The 11,773-nt window shown below is 51.6% G+C and overlaps 1 protein-coding gene across 1 annotated transcript; it reads right to left on the bottom strand.

The window, feature by feature from the left end:
* Positions 1–576: 576 nt before the first annotated feature.
* On the bottom strand, positions 577–10,994 carry LOC128824520 (derlin-2-like). Its single transcript, XM_054006104.1, has 7 exons — positions 10,817–10,994; positions 8,804–8,869; positions 8,010–8,083; positions 7,279–7,372; positions 4,083–4,278; positions 3,388–3,478; positions 577–2,799 (listed from the first exon to the last, which is right to left on the bottom strand). The coding sequence occupies exons 1-7, from the start codon at positions 10,907–10,909 to the stop codon at positions 2,682–2,684; spliced, it is 732 nt and encodes a 243-aa protein (XP_053862079.1). The 5' UTR covers positions 10,910–10,994; the 3' UTR covers positions 577–2,681.
* Positions 10,995–11,773: the final 779 nt, after the last annotated feature.

Genomic DNA, 11,773 nt, shown 5'->3' with positions numbered 1-11,773 from the left:
AGCTGGACGTTCACACCTGGTAGGGAGTCCTGTCCTCTAGCTGCTCATGTGGAATAGATCTAATAGGCTTCAAAGGGAATCCTGCCCAGGCCTTGCCTTTCACCAGGGGACTGGGCTTTGTGACTCAGTAGGGTGGGAATAGTGAAGATCATGAAGGAGCTATTTGTTTAGTGCACTCAGTGCGATCAGAACCGGCCCGGTCTGTCTATAATTATGTCTCAGTGAATGGAGCTTGGTGAGCATGGTATAGTCCATGGCTTCAGTTAGGCTTTGAAGTTCATCTCTGTCTAGTGTCACAGTGTGTTGGTTGGAAGCCAAAGTTGGGGAGAATACCTCAAAATTCCCAGAACCGGTGGTAAGACTAGACTCTGCATTTCAGTTATCTGACTTCTAGTTGCTGAAATTGCATCTTTCCTTCAGTAAAAAGCCGCCACTGTGCATGATCATGTGCAGTCAGTTCCTCCCTTGCAGCTAATGAATGAACGAACTAAGCTCAGTGGGAATAAAGCTGTATTCGCACATGCTGTTAACGCTTTGGGGCCAGGATTCTAGAAAGCTGGTGAGAACGCAGAGACCTGCTCTTTCCCAGGAGGAGTTTAATTTGGCTGTTTTAAACAAGATACAAATTGTCAGCTTTTTATTTATTTTTTTTTAAATAGAATCAAAGCCAAGTTGCTGGCTTGTTGGCGCTTTGCTGGAGCTTGCACTCCTCCTCCTCCAGGAAAACCAAGAGAAAATGTTGCAAGCAGCGCAGATTACATTGCCAACCGGACACTGGTGTCATGGTCCTTGTGCTAAAGAAAGCTGTAAACCCTATTCCAGCATAGTCCACCCACGCTTCTAGCATTGTCAGAAATCTCCTTTTAGCGTGATTATGCTTCATCTTGCACCATGGCAGCCCCAGGTCATAGCTGTTTGAAAGCTAATAGGTTTCTGTGTCTGGGGGGAGGGAAGAATAAAAATTCAGCTGGCAGGGAGTTTGCAGAAGCCATGAACTTGCAAACTCAGCAGCTTTATCCCTGCAGCCTTAACTCTTACACTGACCAACTGTCTGTCCCCCTGCTACTCTTTGCTGCTTACCTTTCATCAACAGGTTATTCTAACATGGGGGGGGGGGGGGGTCCTACAGCCAAAAGCTGCATTTATACACTGCTAAGCTTAGAATTTCAGTGACTCCATGAGTAAATCTCCTTGTGCCCCCCTCCCCCCTCCCTTAAATGGAGCTTGATTACAAGGGATTTTTCAGGCAGTGGTAGTCAGACTCTGCCTACTGTGTGGTCAGGAGGCTTCAGCCTCTCCTCTGGTAGCAGCACTTGACATAAACAGCAGAGAATTAAGTGATGGGCTGGGGACTGAGTTTCCTTTGCCTTAAGGCTCCTGCACCATTTTGCTTCAGCTAACTCCCTACTAGTTACCGTTTGATTCCAGTGACTCTGGTTGGTTAGAGGCTTGCAAAGCACTGTGACACAGGCCAGCCCCCCAAAGATGGCTGCATAATATAAACTTTGTGCTTTGAAAGAAACACTTAAGCCTGATCCAGACACACACTATTCAGCCTTGTTAACTGGTTCAGCTCAGTGGGGAACTTTAGTAGGTGAAACCTGTTTAGCTTTCATATGTAATTCACAGGCCTTGGCAGTGGTGTAACGCAGTGGGCTTTTAAAGCAATGCAACTTGGTGGCTGTAGCTAAGGCCTAAAACTTATTGCTTGGCTGTACAGGGGCAAACTTTGTCATGATTAAATTTAGTAATTTAACATGCGTCACTGTACCACGACTAGAGGAGACTGGAAGCCTTTCAGCTCTGAGCCTTTAGGCAGGTCCTGGCACAAAACTGTGACCATTGCGTTAAGAGGGTCTTGCTGCTGTCTTTAAATATCCTGCGTCTCCCTCAGCCTGTCTGGCACCCGCACTGCTTCTTTCCTTTCCATGCAGCCCTCAAGCTCCCGTCTGTCCTGGCAGTGGGGCCCTTCCCTCGTTGGGCAAGTGCACTAGTCTAGGTCTTCCCTTGGTTTGAGCAGAATTTGAAATAACTTGCACCTAGGAATGAAGCCCTGGCTGAGGGCCAGGGCCTAAGTAATAACGGTTCTGCATAACAGCCCTGGGTGCCTCTTGCCCTACCAGGCACAGCTACACCTTTGAAAAATATACATTTTAATGTAAAGAAGCTGGGAGAATGGAAGGGGAAGGAGCAGAACCCAGGCAATGAGCCATTCTCCAGTCCTGGGGGGGTGTACACATTACTACAGCTGAGTGTGACCTAGAGCATCAAGCACCTCCATGGCACAAGCAACAATTGGAGCCTTGTGGGAAGGAGGGCATACTAGTGGGTGTACCGAGGAGACAAGTGACTTGGCACACAGCATAGCTGTAGCAGAACTAGACTAGGAAGAACGTTTGAGGCCCAGGGTACTGTGGGATTTACTGTAGCCAGGGGCCAGCCTCGACCCTGTCCCTACACCACTTCTGTACACCCACATCTACATCACTCCCTTCAGTTTGTAAATGACACTCCAGAGAACAACTTGGGAAATAGGTTATCCCCAGGGAACAGTGAGATGGTAATACAGACTAATCTAGTGACTGGAGCTGTTCTTCAGACAGCATCTGTCCATGGCACAGTATCAGTCCAGCAGGCAGGAGAAGAGTTCGGTCACGTGGGGGAGAGCAGGTTCTCCCCCACTATTGAGGTGGTGGTTGCTGGTTCTGGTCTTGGTCAGCAGCTGGCTGGTTCGCTGACTGATCCTCAGGAAGGGGGTTGTAGTTGGGATCCTCTTCAGGAGTGTCAAATACCAGCTTCCTAGCAGGGAACAGGCCCACCCCCAAAAGTGAACAGTAAGAATAAGGTGTGAGAGGGATGAAAGCCACCCCCATCCCTCCTAGGAACCCAACCCACTCTCAGGAACAGCCACATGTACTGCACCGGGGGGGCTTCCATAGTGCCTAGTTCTCAGCGGAGTCAGGGAAACAGCAAATGCATTGATGGCTGGCTGCCCTCCCCCCTGACTTCATCCAGTTACCTGTGCACTGTACTTAAGTTCTCAAGCCTGGAGCTGCCTTCATGCCATGATACCTTATTGCTCAAGTGTCCAACAAGGGCCACTTCCTTCCATAGGAAACCTGACTCCCAGTAACAAGGGGGCCTGAGTCAGAGTGTGTACAGATAGCCAGTTAGGATAGTAGTTTGAGGCATGTGGTGCTTTCCACAATAGAGAGGGTTGAATGTGGACAGCTGTCAGCGTTTGCACAGACTGGCTATGAACTAGCCCGAGTGGGGCTGAGGGTGTTTCCCAGCACTGAGGCAGGTTAGCTATTTTGTTATGAAGAAAACCCTTGGACGTGGTGATGATACACTGGACCCAGGAAAGACGACTAGAATTTCACTTACAGGAAGCCTGGAGTGAGCAGCAACTTCTTCCCTCCGGGCTGGTTGGGAAAAACATCTTCAAGGAAGTAATAAATGTGACCCACTGCAATTCCTATAGAGAAGGTGAAGGCAGACGTGTTACCCTCAGACATGCCTCTTCCCGGGGGGCGGGGTGGGGGACAGCTAGCTAGCTGCTCAGTGGAGTTCTGAGACAGGAGAAAAGCTACCTGTAAGCAGCTGTCCCAGGAGACAGCTGCATTGCCTCTGCATACCCAGTTGGGAGAGCCCTGCATGAGTCACCAGTGTGTGTTGGGGGGGGGGGGGGGGGGGGTCACCTTTAGCAAGGGCCATGGCTGCAGAGAACTCGGAGTATGAACTGGGAGGGCAGAAGGAATGGGGCATGAGTGTCAGCTTAGAGCTCATTTTCTCCCCACCCCCATTACTGAAGAGCCATTCATAGATGGTACCATCCAGGCTAGTTGTTGGTGCCTCGTGGGCACACTACATAGGTGCTATACAAAGTGCACTTAGTTAAACAGCGAGACTGAACTTGTGTGTCTGGCAATCAGACTAGGCCAGCTGTACTCCTCTGAGAAAGGGCATGCCACTACCATGGGTGAACCCAGGCCACAGGATGTAAACCACTGGGGTCACAGCTGGGAGATCTGTACGCACACAGAAGCCACCCTTCCTCTGGGCACCCAGTGTCCTCTTACCCAACAAATCAATGATGATGGAATTGCCCAGCAGCAGAGAGAATCCCATCAGAACCCAGGGCAGGAAGGGGGCCTGGAAGTTCAGAAGCCCAAAGAAGTTCATGCGGATGTAAGGGTTCCTGCGGCTCCACACGTACACCAGCATGATGGTGAAAGCCTGGCCCAGGAAGAAGAGGCTGGCAAAGAGGCCGAAGAGCTGAGAGCTACAGAGTCAAGGAGAACAGCATGTTCTGCTTAGGCTACAGACCAGAGCAGCAGGACAGAAGATGCAACAAATACCTAAAGTTCTGACAGATTAGATAGATACTTGGGCAGCTGCCTAGGATTTCCGTGTACTGGAGTCAACTACATAAGTGATCGTACACACCAATCCCTCTGCCCAGGCCTACATCCTCTTCCCCCAGTAGCAAACCATGCATTGGATCAGTGTCATTTACATCTCAGCTACTCTGTGCTCGTGGCAAGCAGGGGCTGCACACCCTCACTTCTGCAGCACACATGCCCCTTCCCTTTCCCAGGACACTGACCTCCCCTGCAGCAGAGGACAATATCCCCTACACTGGACATCGTTTTTCTTTAACGAACTCAGAGAAGTGTTCCATAGCCGGGAAGAGACATGAAACAGCCTGGTACAATAATTAAGGCTCTATCACTAGGCGTTAAGCTTCCAGGGGTGTTAGTATAGCCGAAAACCTCTGTGCAAGATGAGAAATTGGACATGAGAGGTCCCTTTGGACCTAGGCCTCGTATGAATCTGTGAGCAGGGCCTGTCTGGATGCAGCTAACATGGACACCAAAATGAGTGGACAAGTCACCAGCTATATCCTGCAGAAGTTCATCCCTCTCCCATGCATGGGGACAGCCCCCCATACTCACCCCTCCGTAACAGTGCCTGCAACAGGAATTAGTCAGCATGCCATTCTGCTGAGGAAGAGCGCTTTCCACCCCAGGGCAGGCATAGCACAAACCGCTGTTATTCCCTTGGAAAACCACCTGGCTCTTCCGGAGCAATGTCCAAACTGATGTTTATTGCTGCTACGGTAAGTGTCCAACCTGCTCAGCTCACAGGAGAACCCTATTTTGTAAATTCTCTCCTGTAAATCTGCAGAGCATGAACTTAGTGTTAGTGGAAGCAGCTTGACTGACAGCAGGGAGCCCCAAGCCCTCTATGAAATCCTTAGAGGCAGCAGCAGGGCGGTTCATTAGCCCCTCCCCATTGCTCTGAAGGGCGTGGTTCTAATATCACCGTGATTCAATACTTCAGCAAAAGAGCTCCAAGCACTTTCCAAGGTGGGTAAGTAGAATTATCCTGCTTTCCCCCAATGGGGAAGCTAGCAGAGAGAGGTCAGCTTGCCTAGAGTCCCAGTGAGTCAGTGCTAGATCCCGAAATAGAAGCCATCTCCACCCACTCCGTGTACCATGCCCTACCCACAAGACCAAGCTGCCTTCCAAGGCTGTGAGGGATAGGAGATCAGAATCCATGCCAAACCCTTCCTTGCTCTTTGCTGAGGATGCCAGTTAGTGCGACACGGTGGTTTTCATTACAGGGACACTGGTGCGGTGGGATCTGGACTGAGAGGAAACTCGTCTTCAACAGGGCTCTGAACCACCACCAGAGGATTATAACTACTACCCTGGGCTAGGTCTGAATGGCTGCCCTAGAGAGAGAGAGATTCTGTATCTGCTTACAACGGTTAGGCGCCAACCAACTCCTTAAAGTTAAGTTTCATGTTTTGAGCACAAGAGGTGGACCTGACATTTATCAGCATCCAAGCTGATCACACTTGACAGAACTCTCTTGCAGAGGACAAAGATAAACCGTAACCTCTTCTCAATTAGAGCTTTCCCTGGAAGGGAGATGAGTGGGTTGTTTCTAACATGCCAATGGTCCTAAGGCCTAGCTGCGGGTTTGCAGAGGTGAGACTGCTTCACAAATCATTTTTTCTGCTGTGCTCAGGGGCTCTGACACGCTCTTGGCAGGTCAAGAGCGTGGACACCACAGATGCGTTAGCATTTGCCTAGCTAAGCACTTAGACATGCACCAGGATGTCAGAGTCTGCTCAGTATTTGCATATGAAAATACACACAGCTTTAGGGAAAGCACATCTTCTGATACTGCTCGTTTCCATCTGGACACGCGTTTAACACCCTTCTCTGAGTGCACCTTGCAACAGATGGCAGCGGCTTGTCTGCAGAGGGAGTGTCGTCCTTCCCAGACATGTTTCTCTTACTTTAAAATGGTTCCAAAGCGTAAAACAATGTTCACACTAGGTACAAAAATCAGAAGTAGCCCTGGTCATGCCCATGAGCTATAACACCACAGCGCAGAGCCTTATGGTACACAATCTGCTAAAGATTCAGGGCCAACCTGTCTTCAGCTACATACGTGCAGCTCCTTGGCCAGCCCCACACACTCTGGGAGCTTGGAGCTAAATGTTTTAATGGCTGCTGTTTTCTCTAAATTAGCCACATTCCGGTGTGAGCTGTTATTGTGCAGTAACCACCCCTACTTCCCCTCCCTTCCCTGAGATAACATGGATCAGTGTAGAGATATGGGACTAGGAACCTCAGAGCTCAGTAGGGTTACTTAAGGTTTTCACTTAATCTGGGAAGAGCTATATGGCTCCATTTCTGGCTAAGCCTACTGATCGGACAGCTTTCTGAATCCATGATTATACAACATCCCGCTCCCTCACCCCCCTCCCCACCCAATTATATGCGACTCCTCCAGATACATCAGAGCTCCTGTGGTCAGTGGAAGACACAAAAGTCAACTTTTTGTAGCTAGAGCATAAATTTTAGACGAGTCCTTTCAGAGCCTGGTGAGTATGAACACAATGTACAACAAAAGGAATTAGCCTGGGGAGTTGCCAGCCCACTATTTGAGAGCCTGCACAGACAGAGGCTGGTGTACGTGAGAAGAGCCATCCCAGGAGCAGAGACTGCATCTGTCAGCCAGGTGGCGCCAGGGTTTGTCTGCCTTAGGAAACATGCGCCTCACATCCTGCAGTCCAAGTTTTGCCACTCTAGGCAGCCATCTGTTCTACTTTATGGTAAAGCCAACCAGAACATAGAGAGGCATACAGAAGCGCTTAAGAAGGTCCTTGGTACAAGGAGTCAGTGGACTAGCAGCCTATTCATAGAGTATCATAGGACAGCAGCCCAGAGGGCCATGGCCAACTCAAACAAAGGATACTGTCATGAGAAATCCCCCGAAGAGAAACATGAAGACAAAGTCTGCAGTCCTTCCCCGAAAGGAACCTTCCTCTAGCATTCGGCAATATCTGTACCTGAGAGCAGGAAACAAGAGGGTTTGCAGTATAGGAAACTTAACAGCTGGCTGCCCTGCATCACTGGCTGAGCCACAGGGGTTTGCCGAAAAGCTCTCACAAGAGGTTTCATTAGAGGAAGCTGCCAGCCAGCTGCCCAAGTCCCCGAGCCAGAGCAGTGAGATTCGTCTTGTGTTACCAGACTCAGGGAAAGAGCAGGTCACCGCTGTCCAGCATGGCTGCAGAAACCACACTGCACTGGCAATGGACAGCACAATTACAGGAGCTGGTATAGCTCTGTAGTCTCTGGTGGCAGCTAACATTGCCTGTCTCACTGATACCACACTAGGCATTCCTCAAGGGGGGCTGCCCCAGCCAGACAGGTCCTTTGGATGGCAGAGTGAATGAGTGATGGGCTAGCTGGATCTCTTCAGCAGTGAGCTTGGCCATCTCCCATCCCAAGACACCAACAGGCTCTGGAGCGACCCTGTCTGGGAACTGACTTTTCAGTTCAGACTGGCGGAGACTTGAGGAAGGGGAACTCTACAGCCCAGCCCTGCTGATGAGACAAGCCAACTAGATCAGGAAAGTGGGCAAGTGGAGAGTCATATTTAAAACTAAAAAGGGAGCAGAAAGTGCTGCTGAGACCAAAGGATACAAAAATATCATGTTGAAAAAGAAACTGAATCCCAAGGGCCCAAAAAAGAGGAAGTTGGTGATCAGCCTCCAGATCTGCAAGAGAAGAGACAGGAGAAGAACGAGATGGACAGCCATATCTCTTCCCCAATTTGGAAGGCCCCCCGCACCTGGGTGCCTCCATACAGCCATTTACCCTACTAGGTAATCACCCCCACAAAACCAGATGCTGGTATGACCCACCTCCTGTGGATTCTATCTACCCTCTCAGAACCAGACAGTCTTTCCTCCTTGGTGAGTGATATTGCCACACCTTCCCCAAGGGAAGAGACAACTTATGATCCCATCACCCAAGGCAAGACTCCTTTCTAAGGGAAAGCTTCCCCCATCCAGCCCCAAGAGACTAGATGGTCATAAATTTCACCCACCATTCTTCTTGAAAGGGGACTGGAGTGACAGTCTTAGTAGGATCTGAGTAAAACAGGAAAGGGACCGAAGAACCCACTGTGGCGTGGGGCAGAGAAGGGTGGGGAAAACACTCCTGTCTGACTATAGCCACGCCTCCACAGCTTCTGCTAGTGGGAAAAAGTCCCACAAGGCCCAGCGGCCACTTTCACCACCAGACAGAGCACAAGAGAGTATCTGGAATAAAGAAGCTCCTCCAGGCCTAGTAGGACTCCTTGTGATAAGGAAAATAGGGAAGTTGGGCTGGCCTGCTGGCTCCACCTCCAGCTCATGGAATCTCTGGATTATCAGGCTAGGAAGAGAGTGAAGGACTCAGTGGAAAATTAACCCCTTATAAGAAAAGAATCTCACCTGGAACTTTCTGAAAATCAGATCTGGGTTGAAATACAGCTGGAAAGGGGTGATGAATTCTAATTGCTGCAAGAAACCAAGAGAGCGACCATTTAACCCTGGAGTGAGACAGGAGAAGCAGGTCATGCTGCACTTAGTGTTGTTAATACAGCACCCAGAGTATGCCAGACTTTGCCCCAAGAAACTTGCCACTTAATTTTACACACGATGTCATGCATGAGAGCATCAAGAGATGCAGTGAGGGATGAGGAGGACAAAGGACACAGTGATTAGGTCACACAGCTACTCAGGGTTGTTATGTAATAATGATGGTTGACAAACCAAGGTAGTTTTTTATTTTTGGGAGGGTGGAAGGGAAGGAAGTGGGCATATAACATCAGGCAAGGTAGGAAGCAGGAAGCTGGAGGGAAAGAGGAATGGGGCCAGGACAGACACAAAGCAGCAGAGGAACAAGGGAAAGAATCAGCAGACAAATGCAGGTGGAATGGTCAGAATCTGTTTCAATGGGAGGATCTGTGTGCAAGCAATTTGGAGCAAAGGCGGAGTTTGCTGGAGACCCGAAAGAACCCTGGCACTGGGGGAGTGGAAATGTAGGAAGTGTTTTCAGTGGGGAATGAGCCACTTGCTGCATAAATGGAGCAGTCATTCTCTTTTGTTTTTTTGCTGTGCATGCTGCTAGACTTGTATCTGTTGCTTTCTGAGCCCCTTGTTATCATCCTCTGATGCTCTTTATTCAAGCAGGTAGCATTTGGTCTTCTGATTTCGGGTGAACACTGTATGTCAGTGTATAGAATCGTAGAACTGGAAGGGACCTTGTGAGGTCATCTAGTCCAGTTCCCTGCACTCATGGCAGGACTAAGTATTATCTAGACCAGCCCTGACAGGTGTTTGTCTAACTTGTAGTGTGTAAGGGGGCAAAAACATCAGCCCTCACAAACACATCCTACCTGCCATCCCATGGAGGATGTTAAATGCCACCTCTGACAATATGGCTCATTCCAACCCCTACCCAGCAAGGTAAGAGGTGGTCATTTGCAAGGATGGTTCAGGGAAGACATGGTGAGCTTCACACATGACTATTGAAGCATCTACTCCTAGCAGAGTCTGGACTCAGAGAGCATTACAGATATTGCACCCTGGCTGAGGGTCAAACTTATTTCACTGCCAGCTGATGGTGGGAAAGAAAGAGAGTGTGTGCTTTAGAGAAAATTATGCAAGTGCTGAGAGCCAGAATGCAAGCCCACCAATCCCACTATTAGCAGAATTTAGCCTCACACTAGGGAATAAGCTCTAGAAAAAAAGCTGAAATTCTTGTTGCTCTTTAATTTTTTGAAGGATCCCTGCCACGGAAAGGAAACAAGGAGCAGGCAAACCCACAAACCAAATGTCCAGCTCCTGGGCACACAGTCTGACTCCCTCCCTAGCACTGAGGAGAGGAGCACAATGAACAGGGACCAGCCTCAGCCCAAATCACCCCCCAGTCCTTCCCACAGCACCCGGTGCGCACGGCAGAGAAAACACAGGACCGGTCACTGGAAAGGAGAATCCAAGGGGCCAGGCCTGCTGCAGGGTCGGGTCGGGCTCGTTAAACGGGGCAGGCTGGGGAGTGTGAACAGCCACGGGGCAGTTAAACCCTCGCGTTGGGCTTCGTCCTCAGCGCGCCTGGCCAGACCCCGAACTAGCGGCGCGAGCGATCACCCCCATAGACCGCCCACGGGCTCCAGTCCCAGGGCACCCGCACAGCAAACCCCCGTCCTCAGGGCGCCGGCCTGAAACATGTCAGAGCCCGGAGCCCGCGTCCACACTGCAGCGCGCACGTGGGCAGGGGCGGGCGGCTGTACGCCCCCCGGGGGGAGAGGGAGACAGCTGGGCAGGGCCGCAGCGAGCTCCCGCAGATGCCGTCCAGACCCCGCCTCCCCCCCGGGCCGCCTGGGACCCGCAGCCCGTCCTGGTGCCCAGGGGACCTGGGAGCGGCCACCGCGCGCCCCGCGCACCCCGCCCGGCCCCCCTTACCACGGCGGCGGTGGTGAGGACGCAGGCGGTGGTGTAGGCCCGCGTCACGGCCGGGATCCCCAGGTACTCCTGCGTGAAGCCCTGATAGGCCATGGCGCCGCCCGGGGGAGCCGGGTCCGGGGCAGCGGCGGCAGAAAACGGCGCTACGGCCCCTTTAACACAGCGCTACGGCCGTAGCGACAGAGGCACGCTCAGCCCCACCCCCAAGCCTCCGCTCGCCAATCGCTGCGCCAGAGGGAAGTGACAGACAGCGCTGACCAGCCAACCACCGCCTGCCACCCGCCTCCCCAACCCGGAAGAAACTCGCGCTGACTCTAGGGGAATAGAGCGGGTAGCGGCGACAAACCAATCACTGGGAAGCGCAGCTCTGTGGGGGTGGGACAGAACAGAGAGTGAGGAGGCCCGGAGCCAATGGGAGGGCACGAGTCCTGCCCCTCTTCTGAAAGGGGCAATGTTGTTGTGGCGGGAGAAGAGAGGGCCACGTGTCTGTAACAGGCGGCCAATCAGCGCACCAGAGGGCGACAGTCTCGGACCACCTAGACCAATAGGAAGAGCCCACGCTTGCAGGGGGTGGACGTGGGGGTGGCCTGGGTAGGATGTCACGATTTTATAGGGACTGTCCCGGTTTTTGGGTCTTTTTCTTGTATCGGCTCCTATTACCCCCTGTCCGAGTTCTCACACTTGCTGTCTGGTCACCCTAGGCCCGGGCTGCCGCTGCCTGGGGGCTTATCGCCGGCTTAGGGGCACCGGGGGGTGGGGGGGGGCAGAGCCCCTTGGAGTTTCCTAGTGTGGTTCAGTCCCCAGGGGTCTGTACTGGGACAGGCGCTGTTCAACCTAGTCATAAGTGAGCTGGGAAAAGGCGCAAACAGGGAGGTAGCAACATTTGCAGATGATACAAAGGTTTCAGAGTAGCAGCCGTGTTAGTCTGTATCCGTAAAAAGAACAGGAGTACTTGTG

The sequence above is a fragment of the Malaclemys terrapin genome, chromosome 16 (assembly GCF_027887155.1).
Source record: "Malaclemys terrapin pileata isolate rMalTer1 chromosome 16, rMalTer1.hap1, whole genome shotgun sequence".
Lineage (NCBI taxonomy): Eukaryota > Metazoa > Chordata > Testudines > Emydidae > Malaclemys > Malaclemys terrapin.
The sequence above is the reverse complement of the archived record's forward strand: the minus strand, read 5'-3'. Positions and strand labels throughout refer to the sequence as shown.

Coding starts and splice junctions, on each gene's coding strand:
- LOC128824520 (XM_054006104.1), bottom strand. CDS start 10,909: ATGGCCTATCAGGGCTTCACGCAGGAGTACCTGGGGATCCCGGCCGTG. Junction 8,870..10,816: donor TCCTCACCACCGCCGCCGTG/GTAAGGGGGGCC, acceptor GGTTTCTTGCAG/CAATTAGAATTCATCACCCC. Junction 3,479..4,082: donor CATCATCATTGATTTGTTGG/GTAAGAGGACAC, acceptor CCTTCTCTATAG/GAATTGCAGTGGGTCACATT.